This window comes from Python bivittatus, unplaced genomic scaffold (assembly GCF_059951505.1).
Source record: "Python bivittatus isolate LINGU-HERP-01145 unplaced genomic scaffold, Pbiv_v1 ctg000500_np1212, whole genome shotgun sequence".
NCBI lineage: Eukaryota > Metazoa > Chordata > Lepidosauria > Squamata > Pythonidae > Python > Python bivittatus.
In genome coordinates this window covers 1,582,750-1,608,138 of record NW_028277079.1, presented here as the reverse complement: position 1 = coordinate 1,608,138, position 25,389 = coordinate 1,582,750, and the positions used below count along the sequence as shown (strand labels likewise).

The window sequence follows — 25,389 nt, the reverse complement described above, 5'->3', positions numbered from 1 at the left end:
GACAGGATTTTCCGAGCCACGCGCGGTCTCGTTGGGCTAGAGGGGCAAAAAACAGTCCTTGCCCACATTCCTATCTCCGCCCCATTTACCTGCAGGATAGAGCACCGAGCTTTACATAAAGAACCCCCCTCCCCATTTTCAGACGTTGAGAGATGGAGACCTTAGATGAAATGCCAATGAAACACAAATAAAAATCTAAATGATGCCCATGTGTACTTTGGGCTAAACACGTGTCAGATGGCACTCCGGCCTCCCGCTCTGCCCTCCTGAACCCCCAACCAGCATTTAGCTGGCCTTGCCAAGCAGCCTCGTTCATGCCCCCATTTCAATAAAGCACCAGTGAATCAAAATGACCCCCCCTTCCTGTGAATAATAAAAAGATTCGAAACTCTCATTGCCATCTTGACCCAGCCGAAAGGTCGGTTTTGACTGAGAGCAAAGGCAAGGCATTTTTCCGGCTAGGGACATCTTAAGAAAGGCTGCAAAATTTCAGATCCACTCTATGCTTTTCTAGAGTTCGGCACTTTCTTAAAAGGCAAAACAAATTGGATGCTGAATTTGGGGAATGCGAAGCAGGGGGCTTTGACACTGCAAAGGTTGTCGGAAGGGAGTGTGTGATTTTCTTTTCTTGGTTTAAAGAGATGCTTTATGTATTTGGGGAAATGAGATGGTCAAAAGGGGCTCCTGGACTGTACAACTCCTGACCAAAACTTTCTTTTTTTAATATCACACTGTGGCGGGCACGGGCTTAAGAACAAGGTGAGCCTGCACTATTTTCAGCACAGGCGAGGTATCCATTTTTATTTTATTTATTTCTACCCACTCCTCCTGCCCAAGTTTTTATGTCTTTATTTTTATTTTATATGACTTCTATCCTGCCTTCTTTGCCCAAAAGGAAGCATTTTTGCTTGAAGCTGGTGATGATAGGACGGTAGAATGGTGGAGTTGGAAGGGATCCCAAGGAACATCTAGTCCAGTGTTTTTCAGACTTGGCCACTTTAAGATGTGTGGACTTCAACTCTCAGAATTCCCTAGCCAGCATGTGGCCAAGTTTGAAAAACATTGTCTAATCCTCTGCAACGCGCAGGAAATCAACCCAACCATCCATGAGGGGTGGATGTCTGGCCTCTTCCACAGGGAGATGCTTCCTCTGTTGCACAGATCCTACCATCTGGAGGTTTTCCTTATATTTGATGAAATCTAGGTAGTTTGGACCTGTTATTGATGGTCCTGGTTTCTGTGGCCCTGGAAAAGGGCTCTTGACCGTCTTCTCCATGGCTTCCCTTCATGGACGTCAACCCACCAATCATGGTCCCCTCCATCTCCCCTTCTCCAAACTGAACTTCCCAAGTTCCTCCAGCGGGTCCTGAGAGGGCATCTTCTCAAGCCGCTGCGTCATCTGGGTTGTCCTCCACTGAACCCTGCTGGATTTGACGGGGTGAGATGCGTACGGGTTCATGCCTTTATTGCCACTGGGCTAGACTTCTGCTCTGCAGGGGGCAGCTTTTGAAGACTACCGGAAACTATAGGTTGTTTGTTTAATTATTGATTTTATTTAGGCTTCTAGGCTGCTAAACTCCCATAGGTCCTCAATAGTGAACAGATGCCCCAAGGATTTTAAGGAACGACAGTTCCCACAAGGTGTGATAGCACATGGGGAGGCAGATCCTCAGTGCCCCCTCCCCATGGAAACCCAATAAGGGGGAAGGGGGCCAACTATCTGGAGGGCAAGGGGGCATCACTGGGTTGGTTGGTTAGTTGGTTCCCAATTCAGCAACTCTAACTGCATCACCCCCGTTGGCTTCCAGGAGTTTCAGTGTACTAACGTTGGCTGACTTGGCACCAGATCTGCAGGACAGCAACCTCTCCAAAAGGATCCTCCCTCGAGAAGCTTTTGGTGGTCCTCCGTTCCATGAGGTGGGGATGGCTGTGGGGCTGGGTGGGTCCAAAAAGTCAAGATGGTGGTCCTGACTTTTTTGACACCCCCCTCTGCAGACACCCTTGCCATGGAGTGAGGGCAGCTGAGGCCAAAATAGGCTACTTTTCCATCATGGTGCCAGTTCTGTGGAACTGCCTGTCTCCCCCCAAAAGCTAGAGCGACCCCCCCCCCAGTAAAGGTCTTCTGAACGTTGGTAAAAACTGAACTTTTCCAAATGTCTTCTGGGGAGTAACTGTTTGTATCGGTTGATTGCTTTGTTGCTCTGATAATGTAGTTCTATTGTGATTTATCGGAATTGTTCTTGATGTTTGATTCTGTTGAATATTTGTGCGTGGGGGTGTTGTGTTGACATTTTCGTACTCCGGATGTTTTACCGCATTGCGTTCTGCATTGGAAGCCACTGTGAGTCAGCAGCAGCATCTTACGATGACTACTACTGCTATTACCGTTACTACTAATAATAATAATAATGTCATTAAATATGCATCGCTCCATCCTGTCCAGCTAGGAAAACCCTTGAGAAACCCTTGTTGGCTGCAGTTGGGACGGAGGAAGAACTCACCAGGTGCTTTTTTGCTGGAAAATCCACAGCGATAGAGAAAGGAGAAGTTTTCATAGAAACTTCACCATAACAACAGCGTCTGCCTATCCCGGGTCCTTGGGAAGGACTCGATAGGTGGATAAAAATGCCAAGTCCAGTCTAAAGATCTGGCTGACTGTGCGAGCAGTCATAGTAATAAAAACCAACAGTTTCGTTTTCAGACTGGAGACCCCCATGCCTTTAGCTGGTCTTTTTTGATAGGTGAAATCAAAGCCTTTTCTGTTGGCAAACAGGCGGAGACATTCGATGTTCCTAGACCTCCGGCGGGTGGGAGGCCACCCAGAAGAGCCCCTGCTCAGTGCAGGGATCCAAATGAAAGCGGCCAGAGGGGCGGCCGTCCAGCCTCCCCTCGGAGGCGTCCAAGGCAGAGGAGCCTCCCACCCCTCTTGGTCCTTGGCCCCATTGCTGAACTCCCCTTATGGGGACGTTTTCGCGAACGTTCAACCAGAATCTTCCGTTCGGTAATTCAGATTCCTTTCAGCACCCACATCCTGAGGGAGAATCGGTCTTGCCTTTTTTCTGGGTGACTCCGGGTCCTTGCTTCTCAGAACTGCACCTCCTCAGCTCCTTCACTCGCCTTTCGTAAGACTTCGTTTCAAGTACCAATAGAGGTGAATCTGGGTCATCCTTACCCCTTTCTCCAAACCTGTTCCGGTTTGAATGTTTTAAAAAATGAGGGGGCCAGAACCAGACATATGACTTGGCGTGGAGTTGGCCCAGGAAGGGGAGTATTTGCAGTCTGCAAGAGTCCGTGCAGCCTCTCTTCCTCATTCCTGGAGTAAAATGATTACTTTACTTGTTGCTCATCTCCTTGGAAAGATGCTTGATTCTCTACCCTTTAACAGGGTTTCTAAGGCCCCTGGAACTCCATGGGACTGGCTTCTGTGCGGACAGGTCTTAAATGGTGCAAAAACCCGGAGGACTCAACCCGGTTGCAGATTTATTGAAATGGGGCACAAAATGGGCTTCTGGGTGTTGGGGAGGATGGGGTCATATTGGGAGACTTGTGCATCCAGGGGGCTCCTTTTTGCGCGAAGCCCGTGGGGCTGCTACCTCAGTCCCATTTCAGTGTCTGAGATTAAACCTGGTTCGCAGCCAGGTTGCCTCTGCCAAGACAAACAGAGCACTCGCTGTGTGGAGAGGGAGGGATAAAGTTTCAAAGGCTCTTGAGTGACTTCAAGGCAGCGGGATACTCCTTCGCAGTTTCCCCCTGCTGGAATCTCAGGTCTAACCCCCCTCTTAACAGTCAGGGTCTCCTTGCATGCCTCCAGATGTTTTGAATTGTGATTCCCATCAAACCCAGCTGGCGTGGTCTGGAGTTAGAGATGATAGGCATTGTAGTCCAAAACGTCTGCACGGCACTGGGTTGAAGAAGGCAGTCCACTGGGCATGGGAGGAACCAAAGTCATATCCAATTTCTTCCTCCTCTCTAAAAAGGGGGAGGGGGCAGCCACTGGGCAGGAAATCAGTTGGGTTCCTATTTCAGCAGGCAGGTTTCCAACTAGCTGGGGGAGCAGCCTCTGAGACCCTGGATGGGGCACCCCCGCTGTCTGGCCAGCCAGCTGGGAAGGGCCTTTGATGTCTGAGGCCTGCTGGCACACCCTTGGTGCAAGGGCTGACGGGGTACCACGGGGACTCTGTTTTCCCCAAAGGGGTGGCTTATAACCTGGTTAGAATGTGGGCTGTCTGAGCCCATGGAGGTGGAGATGTGGAGGTTAGAAGCTGACAAGCTAACTGTGTTGTGAGAACACACTTTGGGTATCATCTGGATGCCCTGGGGCCCATCACTGTGAAGAAAGGGTTGGCTTCTTCTTTTACCTTGGCTCAGCTCTTTGGCCGAGTTCGCTCCAGATTCCTATCCTGGAGCTCTTTTCCCAGACAGAATCAGCCCTGCATTCCGTGCATGGATACGCAGCGGAGTTCCCTGGTTTGGCCTCCGTCACCGAAAATAAGATTGTGATGCTTGGGAAGAGATTCCACATGGCATGACTGTGTTCCTTGCAATACCGCTTTCTCAAGCTTTGAACTGGAACAAGGACGGGTCTTAGGTGGCCAGAACTGAGAGAACAGTGATTCATGGAAAGCTGCAATACCAGGAGTCTGATAGCCCCTTTTCCGGCAAACTCATTTTATTAAAAGGCAGAAGCTTTTGTGAACTGCAGCTTGTGAGAAGCCAGAAAAGGAGTTCATACAGCAACCAGGTTCGGTGTGGCTGTCTGAATGCAGCCATTGTGTCCACACTCACTTCTGACCCTGGGTGGTAGAGCAGCCAGAAGTTCTGGAGCAGAAAGGTGTCTAGGTCTGCTTGGTTCTTGATTGATTGATTGATTACATGCCATCAAGTTGTTAGGGACCACATAGGTAGACCTTCTCCAATCCCCAAACTGGCCCTTCAGGTTTCCCAACGGTGCCCCCATCAGCACTGTAACTGAGTCCCTCCCCCTTGCTGCTGGTTGTCCTCTTTTCTTTCCTTCCACCTTTCTCAGCATTATGAACGTCTTCAGAAAGCTAGGTCTTCATGCTGATTGATTGATTATGTGTCATCAAGTTGGTGGTGATTCTTAAAGGTCACATAGATAGACTTTCTCCAGGAGGAACTGTCCCCAACCTGGACTTTCAGATCTTTCAAGGGTGTCCCCATTGCCCCTGTAATGGAGTCCCTCCCCCTGGCTGCCGGTCATCCTCTTCTCTTTCCTTCCACCTTTCCCAGCATCAGAGCATCCTCCAGAGAGCTGGGCCTGCACATCATGTGCCTGAAGTAGGATGATTTGGGCCTGGTTATTTCTGCCTCAAGTGAGAACTCTGGGTTGATCTGTTTGATGATCCACCGGTTTGTTTTCTTGGCTGTCCACGGGATTCTCAGGCATCTTCTCCAACACCAAAGTTCAAAAATGTCCCTCCTCTTCCTCTCCTGTTGCTTCAAAGTCCAACTTTTGCTTCCATAGAGGGTCACAGGGAATCCCATGGCTTGTACGATTCTGATCTTTGTAGGTACAGACACATCCTGACATCTGGACACCTTTTCCAAGGCCTTCACGGCTGCTCTACCAAGTACGAGTCTGCGGCGTATTTCTTGACTGCTGGTTCCTTGACTGTCAATGATTGATCCTAAAAGGCAGAAATTCTGCACCACTTTGATATCTCCATCTTCATTGCACATCTTTAATTCTGGATTAGAAACTCTGGGAGAAAGGGTGTAGGACGTTATCTTTCCAGAGGAAGTCAAGGAGAGCAACTGATCCCCAACACAAAGGAAATAGTGCAGCGTCCCAAATAAACAGGGCCAACCAGAATGACTGTCTGCAAAGCCATCTTCTGTGCTGGGTAGCCCCTCTGCAATGCAGAGACCCGTCCTTCTATGGGGGCAGTTTGGGGGCAGTTTCTTCCTGCATGCCACCTTGTCCAAGAAGCCAAAATCACAAAGTTCCTCAGAGATGGCAGCCAACGGCAGAATGGATAAGGGGAAAGGTTGTTTTGTTTAGCAAGACATTTGGCTGGGAGGCTCCTGATCACTTTAATGCCCCATTTCAGATCCAGTTGGCCTTCTAAGACGTTGGTACATTCCTCTAGATCAGTGTTTTTCAACCCTGGCAACTTGAAGATGGGTGGACTGCAACTCCCAGAATTCCCCAGCCAGCATGGCTGGCTGGGGAATTCTGGGAGTTGCAGTCCACCCATCTTCAAGTTGCCAGGGTTGAAAAACACTGCCCTAGATCATCTCTGCCTGTAATAGACCAAGCTCCCCCAACCTTTTCTGGGACCCCAAGGAGATCTCAAGCCAAAGAGCGTGTCTGGAGACGGCTAAGGTCACAGGAGTTTTGCAGAAGCGTGGTTCCAGGGAAACTGAGGCCCCAGCAATGTACAGTATATCTGCCATCCTTTCAATGCAACGGGCGGCTGAATGCCTGAAGACAGAAAGGTTGAAGTCGGCAGGGAAATGGGTTGAACGGGGACCAAGGGATTCCTTCCAACGTCTCTTCCGAATTCCTCTTCTCTCCCACACTGACTGACCTGCTTGTAGTCACGTTAGGACCTTGGGGAGGCTGTTCTTCGCTGTTCTTTGCATTCAGTTCCTGCCAGCAGCAAAGAGGATGTTTATCTCTGACTGCTTCCTCACCTGCAGGTCACAGCCCAGCACGCTTCCTTTCTCTTCATTCTACCCCCAAATTAAGGAGGGAGACTTTTGAGTGGGAATGAAGTCATAAATATTTCGGTAACATCAGAACCGGTAATGCTGGGTGTGCAAAAAAGTAACGGGGGAAGCGATTGTGGTCGGTTTGAAAAGTGCCTTCTGCACGACCCAACGGACTGAAAAGGGCGAAAAGGGCCAGCGCAGCGTAGCCACCCATTCAGACGTCTGTTCTCTGCACGGTGTCATCCAGTCGCCTTCGCTCCCCATACTTAAAGGGTGAAGGAGCACAGCCCTCATCCTGCTAAGGATCTAGGCCCGCGTCCCCCTCCCTTTGGGCAGCTCTGCCTCGAGAAACAAACGGCCTTGATGCAGGGCGGCCGACGCATTGCAAGAGCGTAACCAAATGGAATCATTCCTTGGATGTTTTCTGGAGCAAGCGAGATCTAACAGCTTGGCTCCCCTCCTTGTGAACCAAATCCCACCCAGAACCCTGAGCTCAATCCTGGGCTTCAAAAGCCCAGAGACCAGGTTGGGAAAGCAGGGCATCCGGGGGTCTAGGTACGCATTCCCCTTTTGTACCCACTAAAAACCTCTGCCAGTTTCCACCCTGGGGCCTGAGAAGCTGAAGTTTCTTCAAAGGCTTGAAGACCAGCCCTGCCCCAAGAGGGGAGGACATCCTGGGGATGGAGAAATCCTCCACGGAGCCCACAGATGGGTCTGCCACGGGTGAAAGCTGACTCTCCGCTCCGTTCACAGGCACACACACAGCCCAGCTTCCTTTCACAGCGCTCTGTCCCTGCCGCAGCACGGCAAGGAATCTTCCACCCCGTTCTGTGAAGGAAGACATCAGTGTGTCAGTGGCTGAACCTGGCTCAGAAAGATCACTGGATTCCAGAAAGGAACGCCTGGATTTCCGTGCGCCTGGTCCACCCCATCCTCATGGCCTGGGTCCTCCGCAGGGGGCTCCTACCCTGCACATTCAGGGCACAGATGGCGCCCTGGTGCCCTGGCCTGTCTGCTCCTGCGCAGATGTTCCTGATAAAATCCCACGGTCACAGTAGACCCTCCTTTTTGCTCACAGACATTTTCCTCATCATGCTGGGATCCTCTCCTCCAGCCCTGCTCAGCCAGAAGCCAGGTAGAAAAAGGTGGAGGAACCACTCTGTGTAGTTTTGCTCCCTTTCTCTGTGATGCATGAATCTTCCTCCAAAGGGAAGCAGGAAAAGGAGGAAGAGGTTTTATCTAAAGCATTTATTTACCGCCTTCTACAACCAGAAAAGACCCCAGGCTGTAGCTCATTCAACCTAGTTACAGATAGTCCTCGACTTACGACCACAGTTGGGACTGGAACCTGTCACTAAACAATGTGGTTGTTAAGTGAGTTGCACCAGATTTTATTACCTTTTTTGCTGCAGTCATTAAGTGAATCACATGGTTGTTAAGCAAATCCGGCTTCCCCCACTGATTTTGCTTGTCAGAAGCCTGCTGGGAAAGTCGCAAACAGCGATCACATGACCCTGGGACACTGCAACCATCATAAATACATGTCGGTTGCCAAGCACCCAAATTTTGATCACATGACTGCGGGGCACTGCAACAGTCATAAGCGCGAGGACCAGTTGTAACTCACTCTTTTCAGCACTGTCATAACTTCTAAAGGTCATTAAATGAATAGTCATAAGTTGAGGACTATCTGTACTGCATTAACCCCTTTTTATGGATCCATGCAGTGCACTGAACCATAAAAGAACCAAGCTGGCTGAGCAATACCCACCATCCTCACCCCAAAGAAATGCCATCAAGGTTAACTCTAAACAGGTTCCAGGCACTGTGCAAAGCCAGCTGCCAAGTCTTCCCCCGATCTGGGGCAGAGCACCTGGCTCATTATCATAAATGCCCAGGGTGCCCGTAAGTCTTGTGTTCTCAGTGCCACAACCCAGAAGGGGGAGGCAGGCCTTGCTTGCTCACATCCAGCTGACTGGCTGCTCTTTCTTCCACGGAGGCTTGATGACTTGGGGGGCAGTTCCCACTGGGATTCAGCTGAATCTCTGGCTGGGGCACCCCACGACAACCAGGGGCTTGGGTGCACCTCTCTTTTCAGACGCCTTTTCCCTCCTTTGCAGGGAAGGCACTTGGGGAAAGAGACCCACGTAACTTCTTTTACAGGCCAGACCCGCCAAAGTTTGGGAGGCGGGGGGAAGGGGAACCACTTGCAAGAAATCAGGAGGTGACACGATTTTGCTCCTTTCTGGCCCTGCACTGGTCGTTTCTGCAGGCGTTCCGCCTTTCTGTGAAAGCAAAGGGCCAGCCCCTCAGCCGCATAGCGGGAAAAGTAAATTTTGATTTTTAAAAAGTGACTTTTGGGTACCGCTTTAGTCTCACTCCTGGTGGCACGTGTGGCCTTTGAAATCCATGATGCTCCTTCACGGTGTGAGGAACTGAAGAGGACCGAGCGGGGAGCAGTTCTCCAGATGGGGACCCGTTTCCAAAGCAAACGAGGCTCGCGTTTTGGAAAAGTGGGGAGAGCTCTGATTTCTTGTTTTCCCAGCTGGGCAGAGCGTCCACCGTGGGGGTCAGAAAAGTCAGGTGGCAGCTGCGGCCGGCCAGCGCCGAAGGGACGGGAGCCGCCCGTGGGGTTTGCAATGGTTTGCTGCGCTGGACAGCTGTTTATTGGGGGGAGACTTTATATGTGGGACTCATCCTGATCCTCTTCTTGGGCGGGTTTTAATCCATGACCTGCCTCGGGCGGGTGTAAGGCAGCTTGAATAATAACTAATGCAATCACCTCCCGAGTGGGTTTCTCACTCGGAAGGAAGCCCCCCTTCAGTGATTCCCAGAGCAAGGGTGCAGGTGGTCTTCTAGAGAAAGGGGAAGGGGGAGGAACAGGAAGGTCATCCAGACCCTGGGGGTCCCGGGGCCAGCAGGGCCGGGTTCTCATTAGAGTGGTCTGAAACACACACACCCCCAAAAAGCAGGGCCTTTGAAATGGGGGCCGCTTCGAGTTGCTAGTCCCCCATGAACTCTTTCAGCTGCCTGAGACCCTGCAAGTCACCTTCCCGTGGGCTGTTTGGAGGGAAAACCTTGCTGGTTGTGAGAAAAGAATCGGATTTGCAAGAAGCAAACTTCCCCCTCAGCTTGCCGCCCTGCTGATTTGCCTTTGCACCCCCAGGCCCTCTTGCCAAGAAAATGGGGGGGCTGCCTGTCAGTCTGGGGGGGGAGTCCAAGCCTCGGTAGCAGCTCTGTGCTCCTCCACAAAAGGCTTTGGAAATGGCGAGCCAAACCTCTTCTCTCACACCAGGGTTTTCTTTCCTTTCTCTGCCAAACCGGGGCATCCCAAATCAGAGCTTTCACATTTCACATTTCAAGGGGCCTCCCGGACTCTCTGCGGACGTGCTGGGTGCTGCTCCCCTTGGTACCAGCCAGCCGGGAACGATGGGAGCTGTCATCCAGAGAACCCGGAGGGCCAAGGAGGAGGAAGGGGCTTCCATATAACCGTGCAGTGCTGTCTGGTGCCGAGGTCCCAGGCCACGTGCTGCAAGGATGAATGGCGGTTCAGCCAGAGCATCAGGTTCCTTTGGGAGCCCATCTGAACCTGGAAAGTTCAGCCCATTCAGGGTCAGCTATGTTTGGCGATATTTCTTTCCGCAGCTGAGTTATTCTGCCTTTTCCTCGTTCCCTGCTACCCTTTTGCCACCTTCATGGGCGGCTGATCTGCTGCTGCTTCTCCTTTGACACTCAGCCTCTCTGAAGGAGCCCTTTGGACCTTTTTAGATCTTCCTTGAAGCTTTGCCTCCCTAACAAGCCCGGGCTATCGGCGTCTCGGCTTTCTCGCAACCCATTCCCCTTTCCGATCCCTGGACAATTTGATGTTCAGGGGGTCACTAAGTGGTGGATGGAGTCACGAGGGCTTCTTCTGCCCTCTTCCGTTTCTTTCCTGCTTAGAATTGTCTGCTGTGGTGCTTTGAGGGGCTCCTTTGTGAGGATCTCCCACCCCCCACTTGGAGTCCTTGAGCTTCTCCTGCCATTTAGGTCCTGCTTTTAGAGCGCTCTGAGTTTCAGAAAACCCACTTTTTTGGAACCCAAGACGTATATTTCACTCGGTCAGGTTTAGTCCCCCGTCGAGTCAAGAATCCCAGTATTCCGTGGTAACTTTTCCTCCTCAGCGGCCGTGCTGCTGCCCCCTCCTCAGCCCCATCTTCCCCACCGACCAGGATCAAGTCAAGGAGACCCGATCCTCTTGCGCCTCCGCCCCGTGGGAGAAAGGGTAGCGGGAATTCCCGGAAGGGCCGTGCTTGGCAGAGCGTGTCTCCCCAGAGTTGCCCCCCATCGCGTCCCCTCCCCGCCTCTTCTGAAGGCCCCGTCCGCGTCTTCTCCTGGGGGGAGGAGGGCGGGAGGAGACATCAGCCAGAATCCGGCTTTGACTGGTGTCTCTGCTGAAGTTTGGCCCAGACGCCTTCAGCGGTATTGCCACGCGCAGTCGCTTGGGTTTCTGAGCAGGGTGGGCATTTCTGACGCCCACGCCCCTCGCCTCCTCGCCCCGCTCTGCCGCCCCGGTCGCTGCGCTCCACTCCTGGGCATCTTCCCACCAGGCCTCCGTTCTGGCCATGAACCATCTTTGCCCTCCTCTGCTGCGAGTTCAAGCTCCTCTTGGTTGTTCCCCCCACTTGAGCATCAGCAAAGAGGGCATGAAAACCGGGCACTTCTGATTTTCCCTGAGGGGTTGAAGAGGCATCATTAAAGCATGGCTGGCTGGGGAATTCTGGGAGTTGAAGTCCACACATCTTAATGTTGCCAAGTTTGGAAAAGACTGAATTAAACGGCAGGACAGTGGAATTTTTCATCTTGCAATGCATCTCTCTCTCTCTCATTATGTTTCTTCAGAAGCTTTCCCATTAAGGGAATCCCAGCCTACAACTTTATCAGGTATCTTGAAAAGCTATTTTTGCAGAAGTGCTGTCAGATTTAAGAGTGGGCTTCTTAGCGCCGGAGACATTCCTCTCCTTCCACTTACAAAACAGCCACCGCACTGAGGCTGAGATATTTGCTCAAGATGCACTTCCAGGTGCTTCCGTGTAACGTCTCATGAGTATCTGGAGTATGATTCAGAGGAAGTGAAGAATGTCAGCTAATGCAATCTTGGGCTGCCTCAACAGAGGTCTAAAGTCAAGATCGCGGGAAGTTTTACAGTATTTCTGCTCTAGCCTGCCCTGGGTGGACAGTCCCTGGGACACTGGCTCCAGTTCTGGTTGCCAAAATATAAGAAGAATTGTAGCACCCGAGGGTAGAGGTTTTTATAGGGGAATCCAAGCCCAAAATTAGGAGAGGACCAGCCTCCCTCCTGGCATCACGGGTGCTCCATCCACGGAGGGTCTCAAGAAAAGGCCAGACAGCCTTTTGTCTGGGGCAGCCCGAGGATTCCTACCCTGGGCAGGGGGCTGGACTAGAAGACCCCCCAGGCCCCTTCCAACCCCAGGATTTTATGTCTCTTACCTGAACATGTTTTAACTGAGTGCCAAGGGCTGGAGTTAGGACTTCTGGCATGCAAAGGGGACACTGCAGCAATTGAGCTAGGGCCCTTCCCCTAAAAATACAGTTAATATACTAGTCCTCGTGGCTGTGAGCCAAGGGTTGGTGTGAATGAGCCTGGGGGAATTGCTTTGGGAGGAAAAAGTCCAAAGGAGCTGCTGAGGCACCTTTCAGTTCTGTCCTGGGGGGGGAGCCAGCCCTGTTGGGTTGCTTTTGTACCGGGGGGGGGGGGGGAGAGCCCAACCTTTGTCATGCGCTCGAGTGCGGAGCGGGCAGAATCCCATGTCTGAGCCTTAATAAAGTTTGATGGGAGCCTCATTAAATCTTTAATCACCTGACCTCTTCAAATCGGCCCCAGATGTGCTCTGGCCCTCAGCCGCCAGCCCGCCTGCCCCGGCCTCTTGGCTGCAGACTTGCAGACAGCTTTGGCTGTGCTTCTCCTCTTGCGGGGAATTTAAATCAGGAAATCTATTTTTGTCCATTTCTCGGCCTCTCCTGCTCCCCCCTCCAGATCTATTTCTGGAGCAGGTTTTAGAAAGGAGGAGGTTGGGGCTGGCTTGCGCGTTCCCTGAGGTCGTCCTTGTGGGTCCTGTGGAGACTCCAGGGAGAGGAACACCATCGCGAGGTGCTGCAGACCAAAACGGAGGATCGGGCCGGGACTGCTGGCCTAGATCTCCGCGAAAGCAAAATTGAGGTGCTGATGAAAAGCACCCCGGCCCACACAGGCTCTGCCAGGGCTTCTCCTCCTCCTCTTCCACTTAGCCTGCCCACCTCCTGAGGTCCTGTTCCTCCAGGGCTGGTGGGAACCAGCAGCAGAAGTCAAAGAGACGTTCATGAGACCCGTGGGTGAAAGGGAGATCCACCAGATTTTCGTGATCTGAAGCCACGGTCAAAGCGCCAGGCACATCTGTCCACGCAGGAAGACCCATGACTGAAAGGATCTGCGGATTTCTGGCGTAGCCACCAGGGAAGGATGTAGATCCTTGTGGGGTGCCCCAAACCCACCACCCACATCCTTCAGTACAGGATGACACAGATTGCTTCGATCAGTGACGCCTGGAAGGAACGGATGGGGTGAACGTCACCTTTGGATCGCCCTGTTTCTTTTAGTGGTCCTCGTCTCCTCATCCTCATGGAGAGCATCCCTCTAGGACAGTGTTTCTCAACCTTGGCAACTTTAAAATGGGTGGACTTCAACTCCCAGAATTCCCCAGCCAGCCATGGCTGGCTGGGGAATTCTGGGAATTGAAGTCCACCCATCTTAAGATTTGCTGGCACCACAGTAACGAGTCTCCTGGCGGATACGCATGGCTCCGACTTTGCAGTCTTCAGGTTCTTCAGGATCTGTGGGGAGCCCCTAAAGAGGCCCCATGCTTAGGTTTCTAGATCAGATCTCTTTATTAGAGCTATTCAGTTGGTCCAGTGAGGGCTGATGTGGTGTAGAGGCGAAGGTGCTGGACTAGGAGTCTGGAGGCCCAGGTTCTCGTCCCCACTCAGGTGGCCTTGGACCAGTCTCAGCCCACAGCAGCCTCAGCCTCCGTGGGGCCAGCCGAACGGTCAAAACTCATCATCCCGTCATGCGCTGATAGATTCCCCAGAAGTAGCAGGATAGGGAGCGTTACGGCTCTGGAAACCAAGCTTCTCCACGACGTCTCAAAGAAGCCCCCTTGGCTCCACAATCAGCAGGTTCTTCAGATGAGAACTCAAAGCCTCTTCCCTCAACTTCAGTCCTTCATCCAGGGTCATCCCGAAGGCTCTGTTTGCCCAACGTTGCTACCCAGATCGGTTAAAAACCCCACAGCTGAATGGTCACAAGATGCACTCTTCTTGAACTTACTTTGGTTTCTCTGAGGCTGAGTGTATTGTGTGAACCAGCCTTACAGAGGGTTGTGGGGACAGAATTGGGTCCGTCAGTTTAAACTTTTGTGTGAAGGCCTTCTGCATGTTGGTGTCCTGCCCCAGCAAGGAAGCAATGCTGTGAAAATTGGGAATGGGCTACCTGGGCTCCTGGACTGCGTGTGGCTCCTCTGGGTGGCCCTCAGGGCCCCTTCTGACCACGATGGCCAAAAGTTTAACAGGGGGACCCAGAGCGGTTCTATCATTGTAGAAGCAAACGTGGCGAAGCAAAAGGCGGCTCCCGAGGCCGCACGTGTTCAGATAAATCAATTCAGCTGAGAGCTCTAAAGCTGAGAGAGAGTCTGCTGGTGACGTGGAAACAGAAACAGAGGATTGGAGGCTTTCGGGCCGGGATTCTGGCTGGGGCTTTTGGGACGTGGAGTCTAGCGCTCCCAAAGAGCACCAGGTTGAGCGAGGCTGCCCTAACAGCATCTATTTCTTTAGCAAGCAAGATTATCTCCGTCCGACTGTCCGTAAATGGCAGGCATGCGGGCAGGCAGGCAGGCAGGCAGGCAGGCATATGTCGGTATGGGCAGACAGCCCCCAGTTGCAGTTAATTGACCATCACTATTGGCGGTTCCGATGATGCTGGGCGGCTGAAGCCGGACGTGCTGAAGGCCGGCGCTGTCTGCAGAAACCGTTGCTGCAGCGCTCCCAGGAGCACTGTCTTGCTCTGAGGCGACCAAGGCGGTGGCTTGCTCAGGGAAATCAGCCAGGTCGACCCCAGCCGGCCATTCCTTGACGTGCATGGTCCCACGCGTGCCCAGCCACCGAAACTGAAGCGCTGGAGCCCGGCTCAAAAAATTAAGAAGCTGAAACAGGAGGACCGCCCGAACTCCTGCAAGCAGCCACCAAGCCTTGGGCTTGCCGCTAAAATAAAGGGCGATGGCCAAAACGTGGGAAAGGCATAAAACACCGGAGGCGAAACGAAACGGCCGGTAAATTAAGTAAAGATGTTTTCCCTGCTGGCTCTTGCAGTGCCCTTTTCGGAGGCTGCAACACCGACGATGCTCCTGCTGTCCTTCCAGACCACATCGTTCTTTGCAGATGGCGGGGCGGGGGGGTCTCCTTTGGTCTCCTTCGCTCTTCTGGTTTGAACTGCTCTGTTTGTTTCAAAGGCAGGAAACCCCCGGTGTTCACCCCTTTGACCTGATTCCAGGGGGGGGCAGGGAGGAGCTGAAGAGTTGGAGACTTGTTAAAGAGGCTTATTAAAGAGTTAAAACTTGGTCCGTCCTTAATGAGTTGCAGGTACTTTGTCCAGCTGTAAAAATATGTGACCGAGTCGTGTTCCCCAAGATGTTTTCTGTGACTTCAGAAACGCCTTCGGTAGCGGAGGGAAATGTCCTTCTCTGGGTGGTGTTATGTCCACCTCCAACACTTTTTTTACCTTTCCTGAGCCACCCCTCTCCTCCTCCTCTCCTTCTCCTTCTCTTCCTCCTCTTCCTCTTCCTCTTCCTCCCCGTCTCTTTCTCTTTTTCCTTCTCTTTGTCTTCCTCCCTTTCTTCCTCTCCGTCCTTTCCTCCTCCTCCTTCTCTCCCTCCTCTTCCTCTTTGTCTCCTCCTCCTCCTCCTCCTCCTCTTCCTCCTCCTCCTCCTCTTCCTCCACCACCACCTCCTCCTCCTCCTCCTCCTTGATGCTTTTCTTGCTGGTTTTAAGTTACAATTTGCTGCCCAGAATTGTGCATGGAGTGGGTGCCCATGCAAATCAAATAAGAAAGAGAAATAAAAATAATTTCTGCCCTGTATGATCCCTGAAAGCCTCCAAGGACAGAAAAGGCATTCCAGTGACCCAGAAAATGGCGCCTTCCTTAGGGCCTCAAAAGCCCCGGCTCTTAGCCCCACCGACGGGCAGCAAGCCAGCCTTGGCCCAGGAACGGAGAACTGCTCGGCCTCGGTGAAATAGCTTCTCCCAGGGGCGAAGTCGCTCCCCAAACCCTGGGAGCCCACGGACTGTGGGGGAGATGCGCCTGGGTCCCCGGGGAACGGAAGCCCCCGTTGCTCCTCCCTCCTCCGGGCGCTCTCGGGGCCCTCCTCCGCAGCCGAGGGAGCCCGTTTCCTGCCCGGCGCTGACCGCTGCCTGCCTTCCTTCCTTCCTAGATTACCGCACGGGGCCCTGCTTCAGCCAGGTGAGCAAGCAGATGTGCCAGGGGCAGCTCAGCGGCATCGTCTGCACCAAGACCATGTGCTGCGCCACCATCGGCCGCGCCTGGGGCCACCCCTGCGAGATGTGTCCGGCCCAGCCCCACCCCTGCCGCCGGGGCTTCATCCCCAACATCCGAACCGGAGCCTGCCAAGGTCTGTGGCGGGGGGCAGGGGGAGCCAGCCCGGTTTTCCAGGCAGGTCCGCAGGGCCTGGTCAAAAGAGTCGAGATGGCGGCCACGATGGTGCATCACGCATAAAAACCAGGCAGGGTTTCGATCACTGTCATGGCTACCGTCTTGACTTTTTTGACCATACCCTACGGGCCCCTCTGGAAGGTGGGGGACTTTGGCAGCTGAGAGTGGTGGGAAAGTGTCGGTCTCTGGAGCGAAAAGAGATTGAGGTGTTCGAAGAAGCCACTGTTTTCTGCTCAGAAAAGGAGGACCTTGAAACCTGCCTTGAGCAATGTATGTTTCCTGTTCAGTTCACACCCAGAGGATGAATTACGGCCTGAGGAAGGCTTACCAACCAGGATACACAGATGCCTACCTAGCTTCAAACCTGCCTTAGACAATGTCAGATCATCTTGTTAGCTCCAATAAGAGTTTCTTGATTGTGTTCCTGTAACCAGGCCTTGCTGGATAAACCATGGCCGGCTAGTAATACAATCACATAAAGCTGCAAACGACAGGTAGTCCTCACTTAACAATCATACGTTTAGTGACTGTTCAAAGTTACAGTGGTGCTGAACAAAGGGACTTACAACCGGTCCTCACACTTATAACTGTCGCAGCACCCCCACGGTCATGTGATTGCGATCCGGGCGCTTGGCAACCAGCACGCACTTATGACAGTTGCAGCATCCCGGGGTCACATGATCGCCATTTGCAAACTTCCCGGCCAGCAAAATCAACGGGGAACTGCGTGATTTGCTTAACGGACGTGTGATTCGCTTAATGACCACTGCAGAACAGGTCGTAAAATCAGGTGCGACTCACTTAACAACTGCCCCACTTAACAATGAATTTTCAGGTCCCTATTGTGGTCGTTAAGCAAGGACTACCTGTATGCTTCACAGTCCATCTTTGTTATGCTCCTGCAGCACCTAAGCCATAACATATCACGTGGCAAGTTGGCCATGCGTCTCCCGCCACTTCGGCCAGATTAAGCAGGACACAACGACTTCTTCCAAAGTTTGAATGGAAGCAGGAAACGCCCCAGCCTAGCGTCCTAAGGAAGAGGTCCCAGGGCAGAACAGACCCCAGGGTTTTCCGGGGTGGGGCCAGACCTACTCATCTTTCAGGTGGATCCAGTCAGGCTTTGACAGGGAGGGCAAAAGGCAGTGGGATGGGCCCGTGTCCCATGGACTGAATTGGTTGCCTTCAAGAGGCATAGTTTCAATTGGCCCCTTAATTAAGTGGCAAAGTTGGGAGATAATATTTCAATTAGCACGTGGTCTTACTATCACCCTCCCGCATTGATGCCTCCAGTGGGGGGGAGTGGGGAATGGTGAAACATGTGTCGCAATCTTATAATGCAAATTATTCAACTTAACACCAGTGTTTCTCAACCTTGGCCACTTTAAGATGGGTGGACTTCAACTCCCAGAATTCCACAGCCAGCATGGCTGGCTGTGGAATTCTGGGAGTTGAAGTCCACTCATCTTAAAGTGGCCAAGGTTGAGAAACACTGACTTGCACACTTGCATCAGGCGTGGGGACATGGAACCGGAAGGCTGGAGTTTGCATGGTGCCATCCCTATGCCCATTTCGTCGTTCTCACACGCTTTGCACCAGAGGCCTGTGCTTTCGCTCCAGAAGCTCTTGCGCTCTCGAGAAGGAAACGCCGAGGCCGTGGTGTCGGCGTTCATGGGGAATGAGCTTAAGGGGTCATGACATCATCCTGCACTGACCTCACTGGGCGAGATGGCATCACGGTGCATGAGATGTCGTCCTGCAGCTGGTGTCACGGCACACGTGACGTCATTGCGGCTTACAGCAGACCTGTGGCTGTGGAAGCAGAAGCTAAGAGACTGGTGCGAACCATGGTTGCTCAGACCATGGTTGCTCCGGCAGTCTTTGGGCTTCACCAGAAACCGCTGCAGGCCTCCAAACGCTTCCATACAAGCTGCTCCTCGGGGAGACCGGAGGGGGTCTCTCAAGTGGGGCGATGGCCACCCCACCCATGGAACTTGGTTCCTGAATTGAGGAACCTGGGGGCTGTGCGGGAGATCGGACCCTAAACTAACCCGGCCGGTTGGGCTCCCCTGCCCTTGGAATGGCCCCGAGGGCCCTTTTCTTCTCTCTCCCGGGGAGGTGGGCTCACTGGGTGCTGGTGGTCCTCGTCTCTCCCTGCAGATGTGGACGAGTGCCAAGCCATCCCCGGCCTGTGCCAAGGGGGGAACTGCCTCAACACCGTCGGCTCCTACGAGTGCAAGTGCCCGGCGGGTCACAAGCAGAGCGAGACGAACCACAAGTGTGAAGGTGAGGAGACCCAGAAGGGCTCAGGGGAGAAGCAGAGAGGGGGGTGGACGAGGGAAGGGGGGCCCTTTGCCGGTGGTCGAAAAGGAAACTGAGGTGCCCTGGGGTTGCAGAGACGCCATAGATCTGAAGAAGGCTGGAAGCGACTGGAGAGGGTAAGAAACTCTGCACATGCTCAGCGTGGCTGGGCCACAGCCGTGTTTGGATGCAAAGTAAAAGGGGATTCTCCCTGGAGGGCATTTTGCACATGTTCAGAGACACAGAGGCTGATGCGGCATAGCAGTAACCTTAGTTTTGGGGGACGGCTCTTCCCCCCCTCCTTCTACACATCCCAAAAACACCCAGAAGGATGCCCCTGTCATGGCATTTTGCCAGGGTGGGGACTCATCCCGGCAGCCCTGAGACAGGCAAGCCCCACTGAGGATGCTGCTCAGGGAGGTCATCTCGGGGGTGTTGCGACATCCCTAAGATGACATCACTCAGTCCTGTCTCTGCAGGAGGAGGGCGGCCCTCCCGTTCCGATTCCAAAGCCCCCTGGTCTTTCGGCACGGAAGCCGGATTCCCACCACTCGTTCGGCCCCCCTTTTACTAACGTGCACGAGGAGAGGAGGAACCCCAGAGGGTTTGCGCTGGGCCCAGGACCCTCTTGGCTCTGACCTCCGGAAAGGATGCTTTTCAGCAGAGTTTGTTTAAGGGAGATTTCACGTGCCGGCAGAAAGAGAGCGGAGAGGACACGGGATTTCCAAAGCCCCTTTCGTTCTCCACAACATCATCGCAGCAGCCCCCTTAGCACCGACTCGTCAGAGAGGCAGAAAGCAGGTGGGAGAAAAGTGATAAAACAGGTAGAGCGGGAAGTCCAAATATTCAAAGCTGGCAGCCTGCAATCGCCCCTAATGGAGATGCTCCTCCCCAGAGTCCCACTGCTCGGCCATTCTAGCGTGATTTGATGAGCCGTAAAGAGCTGAAGCAGGTCCTTTTGGTGCCAGCCCCATTTTTCTTTTCCAGAAAAATATCCTGGTTAGGCTGATTTAAAAAAAAAGAAAAAAGTACAACTTCTGAGCCTGCAGGTTTTCTTCCTTCCAGGAGAGTTTGCAGGAGGGGGTCAAAAAGTCCAAGTTGCGTGATTGCTGCATGTAAAAACCAGACGGCTTCGGCTGAGTGGCCGTGGCCGACATCTTGGCCCTTTTGACCGCCCCCCAGCCGACGCCCCTGCTTTCCTGATGTTTTGCTGTCTCCGAGGCGCATGGAAGGAGCAGATCGGTGGCAATTGAAGCCTGCTGGGGAAGGGCCGGCGGTGTGGTTTTGGGCTTGGTGACGTCAGTCCTTCAGAAGTTGTCCTTGCCCTGCTCGGTCGGGCCCCCAGGCCTGCATTGTTGTAAACTCAGAAACGTTTCTGAGCTTGTTCCAGCTCTGAAGAAACCAGAACGGCCTCCAAAGTCAAAGTTTCTCGCTCAATTCTGTCATTGTGAAATGCCCAGACTTGCGGGCTGGCTTTTAATTCTCAACAGAGCTCTGGAACGAGGCTGGGAGCCAGAAAAACGGGCCTTTCGGCATGCACTGAGTATGAAGCTGGAAAGGAAAAAAAGATGATGGGAAGCATTGCAGGCCGAACAGATTGGAAAAGCCAATGCCCAGAGGACGGGACCTTTCCTATCCTCCCAGGGCGCTTGAGAGAGAGGAGTCTTCCCAAAGGACACGAGTCTTCTTAGCTCACTGTCAGCCGCTTACAGTTTTGGGAAGTGGAGCAGCACAGAGACTGGAGTAGACACCTGAGCAAATGAGAAGAGCCCCCAGGCTGGATCGGGCCCCGGGCCCCCCTTTCCAGCAGCCAGATTAGCTTGGGGCCGCCGGGGATCTCTCCAGCCCTGTTTTGGAACCCTCCGCAGTGGCTGCTTATGTGCTTGGTAGAAAAGGGTTTCCTTCCGGGGGCCCTGAATCTGCTTGCGCATCATTTCCGTGACCTTGAGGTCTGGCACTGAGAGAGGGCAGAGAAGACCCCGTCTGCCTCCACCTTCTCTCGGCCACGCGGGAGTCTGTGACTTTGACTGGGGCTGCCTTAGCCTCCCATCATCGCAAGCAGAAGAGCCCGCAGCTGCAGCTTTCCTTGGAGGAAGGGCCTTCCGGGCCCCTTAGTGGCCCCTTGCGCTTATTCCAGCCCTTCGGACCCTCCGAGCCCAGCCCCACCATCGAGTTGTCTCAGGGCACAGTTCAATCTCCATCCCCTTCCTAAAATTCCAAGCGTGGCAGAGGTCTTTTCGGCAGCAGCCGCACAGGGAGCTCCTTCTCATTCTCTGGGAGCCCCCAGGTAGCCCGCCAGCCTCGTCCCTCCCCAGGATGAGGATCTGCACCGGTCTGCTCGGCAGCAGTCTAACAAGAAGAGGGTCTTGAGGTGGCACCAGGAAAGCCAGAACTTGCTATGTGGACACCCAACCCTAAAGAGTCCCCCAGGGAAACGGAGAACGATGGGGCGAAACGGGGGGCGTGGGGTCTGGCAGAGAAGGGCCACAGCTGGCTGGAATCCTGATCACGTTGCAAGATTGTGCCGCAGTTGCTGTTCAGGCCTCTGACTTATCAGGTGGCAAACGATGGTTAGCTGGTGCTGCGCCACACTTCTCGGCAGTTCCCACCGGGCGATAGAAAGAGGGTGCTGGTTGCCACTGACTATCCCACAGGCTCTTACATTCTTATGGGGGGGAGATCATCAGTGACTATTAGCTGTGGTCATTAAATGGAGCTCCATGTTCAAGAGCAGTCTAGCTCTCAGCGCCATGCAGCCCAGCTAATTCTCGCTGGAAATTTGCCGCCCTCTTTCCTCGCGGCTGTTTCTGAGACTCGGCTCCTCGAGGTGAATTGTCCACCCGGGGCAGGTCCTCCACTGTCACTTGGCTCCAGTGGTAGGCATCCTCGTGCGCAGCCCACTGACAGCAAAATCCTCTTCCCCAGACACGGACGAGTGCAGCAGCATCCCCGGCGCTTGCAACGGTGGGGAGTGTACGAACACGGTGGGGAGCTACGTCTGTGCCTGCCCGCGAGGCTTCATGACCAGCCCAGATGGATCCCGCTGTGTGGGTAAGAGGGAGACGAATGCTGCCTGCGCCCCACTTTGCCAAGTGGCAAGGAGTTCCAAGGGCGCAGGAAGATCATTTTATGAATGTGATGGTTGGGTGGTGGGAGCCGGCTGGGTGCGGTGGACAGAAGGTTTCTGCGCAGTTACAACATGGGCACCAACTGTGCCTGTTCCTGGATCTGGAGGCACTGCGCCCAGTCACTTATGCCTTGGTCATTTCCTGAGTGGATTACTGCAATGTGATCTCCATGGGGCTGCCCTGGAAAAACATCTGGAAGCTTCAGCTGACCCAGAATGTGGTGGTGCAGGCAGTTGGGTGTCCATCTCAGTATACCCACACAGGTAGTCCTCAGTTAATGACTGCCCTGTTTAGTGACCTTTTGAACTTATGACAGCACTGAAAAAGTAGTTTTACGACCAATCCTCAAACTTACAACAGTTGCAGGGTCCTGCGGTCATGTGTCACAGCTGGCTTCTGGCAAGCAAAATCAATGGAGAACTGCGTGATTCGCTTAACGACCGCTGCAAAAAAGATTCTAAAATTGGGTCCAGTTTTGTGATGATTCGCTTGATGACTGCATCACTTAGCAACCTAAATTCCGGTCCCAGTGCTTTTTCTCTGTAGAAGCATCATGTCCTGCTTTTTGCAAGCTGAGGTGCTCCTAAAAATGCAGAAGAAGCCCGCCTTGCGGGGGGGCAGCATCAGTTAGTCTTCTGCAAATGAAGCTCCCGCTCTCCTCTTTGGTATTCTAGGGGGAAATATGGAATGCAGGCTTTGCTAAATGCTTTATCTCTCCCCCCACCCCTCCGTCCTAACCAGAAATTCCTTTTCTAATGACTTCCTCACTTTCCTTGTAATTCTTCTCGCCAGGCTGCCGGGAACCCACCCCCCTTTCCTTGCAGCTGTTCCAAAGCCCCTCAGTTCATAAGCCACCCTAAACCGGTGCCTTCCCCGCCCTGATCCCAAACTGCCCCCCCCCCTCGATCAGGCAGAGGTGAACAAAGCCTCCCAGCTGAGACAGACCGATGCATTTCGTTTGTTGAGAGGCACAAGCCAACATCTGTCGAAGTTCAAGTCTTCGCAGGCCGGTTAGAAAAATAAATGAAACGCCCCAGACGTTTCCGTGCTGGGAATGAGAAAGCACCTGGGCGAACTTCTTTAATTTACAGGGAGGGTGAAGGACAGACACTCTGGGGCCCTCCAGCCCAGGCCACTTGAGCAAGAAAGCCCAACGACGCTTATAGAATTTGGGGGGGGGGGGGGAGAAGGGATCTCGAGGGTCATCTAGTCCAAGCCCCTGCAACATGCAGGAAAACCAATTAAACCGTCCAGGAGAGGCAGCTGTCCAGCCTCCGGTTAAAAACCTCCACCGATAGGAGGATTTGAATGCTGGGGAGGGCTCTTTGGAATTCGAACATTTGCCGTCAGACAATCTCCCCCTAAATCGGTCCAGTTCCATTTTAAAGCCACCAAAATCGGCCACAGAGGGCTCTCCATGGCCAGCCGCGATTGCCACAAGGACCACTCCCAACTCTTCGGCTCTTGGTGCCCAGGACTAAATGTAGTCCGAGGGAAAGTGCAGGTCTTCCTTGCACTGCCTCCCCCAGAAAATTCCTCCAGGCAGGGAAAACGGGTGCAGGAGATGCTCGGCTTCCCCTCGATTTGAGAGCCTACCCCAGGCCTCCTTTACGAAGGTTTTTATCAAAGATTTTAATTACAGTGATAAAAGCAAATTCAAATTAAACTCAGAGAAAGAAAGAATAAAAAGTGCAAAGAAATGAAAAAGAAAAAGAAGAAAGAGAAAGAGAAAAGAAATATATAAAGAAGTGACTTCCGATCTTCATCACAAGTATAAACAAACTTAATAACTCTTCACCCTCTGTAAGGTTACAAATATCTCTTCTTCTCATAATCCATCCCTTATCTATATGCAAATCCATAAATCATCGACTTTTCAGTCCTGGTGTCAGCAAAAAGTCCATAAAGGGTTACCAGAGCCTTATAGAAACGTGTCTTATTTTAACCTTGGTCAAACAAACCAACTTTATATTCCTTCCTTTTACTGCTGACGATCTTGATCTTTAATTCATTCAGATGTTGTCGTAGGAGTTGGTCTCTCTTCCGTTTTTCTTTTTCGCATCTCCAAGGCTTCTTTGCGGCTTTAGCAAACCCCTTTCGTAAATCCAGTAAAAAGTCATTATCCAGGTCATTTAATTTAATTTATTTATTTATTTGTTGGATTTCTCCCCCGTCCATCTCCCCCACAATAGGGGACTCTGGGCGACTTACAAAAAACATTAAAACTATAAATATATATAAAATACATAATACATCTAGAATTAAGAACAATACTAAAAAAGGAAAATCCAAGAAGATGGAAAATCGGACCGGGGACAGCCAGCCACTATGGGACCATTGTCTTGGCTTAGCATTTGTGTTTCCACTTTAACGGCCTTCTCTGTTTTATCATCCACACTTTACCTGGTGACGTCCCCTAATCGGCAGCCCTTTGCCAGGGAGAGGTGGTGGGGGCAAAGATGATGGTTCTTTTCAGAAGATCATCCTGCAACGGGGGCCAGGGAAGCTTTGCCTCCAGCCCCAAATCCTGGGATGTATTAAATGGGGCTCGTTCCACTCCTAATCTGGTTTCTATCCCCCTGAATGGGAACAGGAGCGCTTGGGCACCAGGCATGTAAACGAGAGAGCGTGAGAGAGAAACAATTTCTCCTTTAAATGGGAATGAAGAACTAGCACCGCTAATAGAAAAGCCCTGCACGCATGTTGGAATGGTTGGGGGGCCAGTTGGGGGCGAACATTGGCCACAAGTGAGAGGGCAGGAACTCTTGTTTGCAAAGAGAAGGTTCCCGGGTTCAGGCCTCAGCAGGGAGGCTGAGAAGGGCCAGAGGCCAAAACCGAGAAAAGGTGCCAGGCAGCAGGAGTAGCGCTCCACGGAGAAGCAGCCGGAGTCAGTTCGGCTTCCTCCGTTTTATGTATGGAGCTCTGCCCGTTCGTTCAGGGTCTCAGCAACAGCAGCCCCCTGCCAGCCTCATCTGGCCTTAGAAGTCGAGCGGGGGGCGGTTGTAGTGCTTGGATAGGAGACCACTTGGAAATCCCAGACGGGAAGTTGAAGAAAGCCTCCCAGAAGAAGACGAGAGCAAACCCGAGTGGGTCTCGATTCAGGGTGACTGTTTACTTGGGGAATGCAGAGAGATGATGTTGATAGCACTAAGCAGGGTCTGGCCTGATCCGTCCTTGGATGGGAGACCACCAGAAAGCCCCAGGTTATGGAGTAGGCTGGGAGGTGAAAAACTGTAGGCCAGAAGAAGGCGAAAGTGGACCACTTCTGTGCGATGGCTGAGAAAGCTCCGCGCGTCCGTCCAATCCCCAGAAATCCGCTTGAAGGGGCCTCATATCGTCATTAGCCGCCTTATTTGTGCATTGGCTCAAGTGATGTATGTGGCCTGCCCACCCGACAGCAGTGGCTGTGACTGCCGTGGGTATTATTTCTAGCCACGAGGATCGGAGACTTTGGAGAATGAATTAGAGCTCCACAGCCAAGGGTGTCTCTGGGTATGGTTTAAAAAAAAAAAGGCTCCTTTTTTGCACGTA

The 25,389-nt window shown here is 52.8% G+C and overlaps 1 protein-coding gene across 2 annotated transcripts in view; it reads left to right on the top strand.

Annotated features, from left to right (window-relative positions):
* FBN3 (fibrillin 3) overlaps positions 1-25,389 on the top strand; it is a 109,005-nt gene that overhangs the window by 15,114 nt on the left and 68,502 nt on the right. For both annotated transcript variants that reach the window (XM_025173021.2, XM_088147421.1), the window contains 3 exons: positions 16,191-16,388; positions 18,590-18,715; positions 21,656-21,781. In XM_025173021.2, coding sequence (XP_025028789.2) covers positions 16,191-16,388; positions 18,590-18,715; positions 21,656-21,781 — 450 coding nt within the window. The remainder of the gene's footprint in view (positions 1-16,190; positions 16,389-18,589; positions 18,716-21,655; positions 21,782-25,389) is intronic.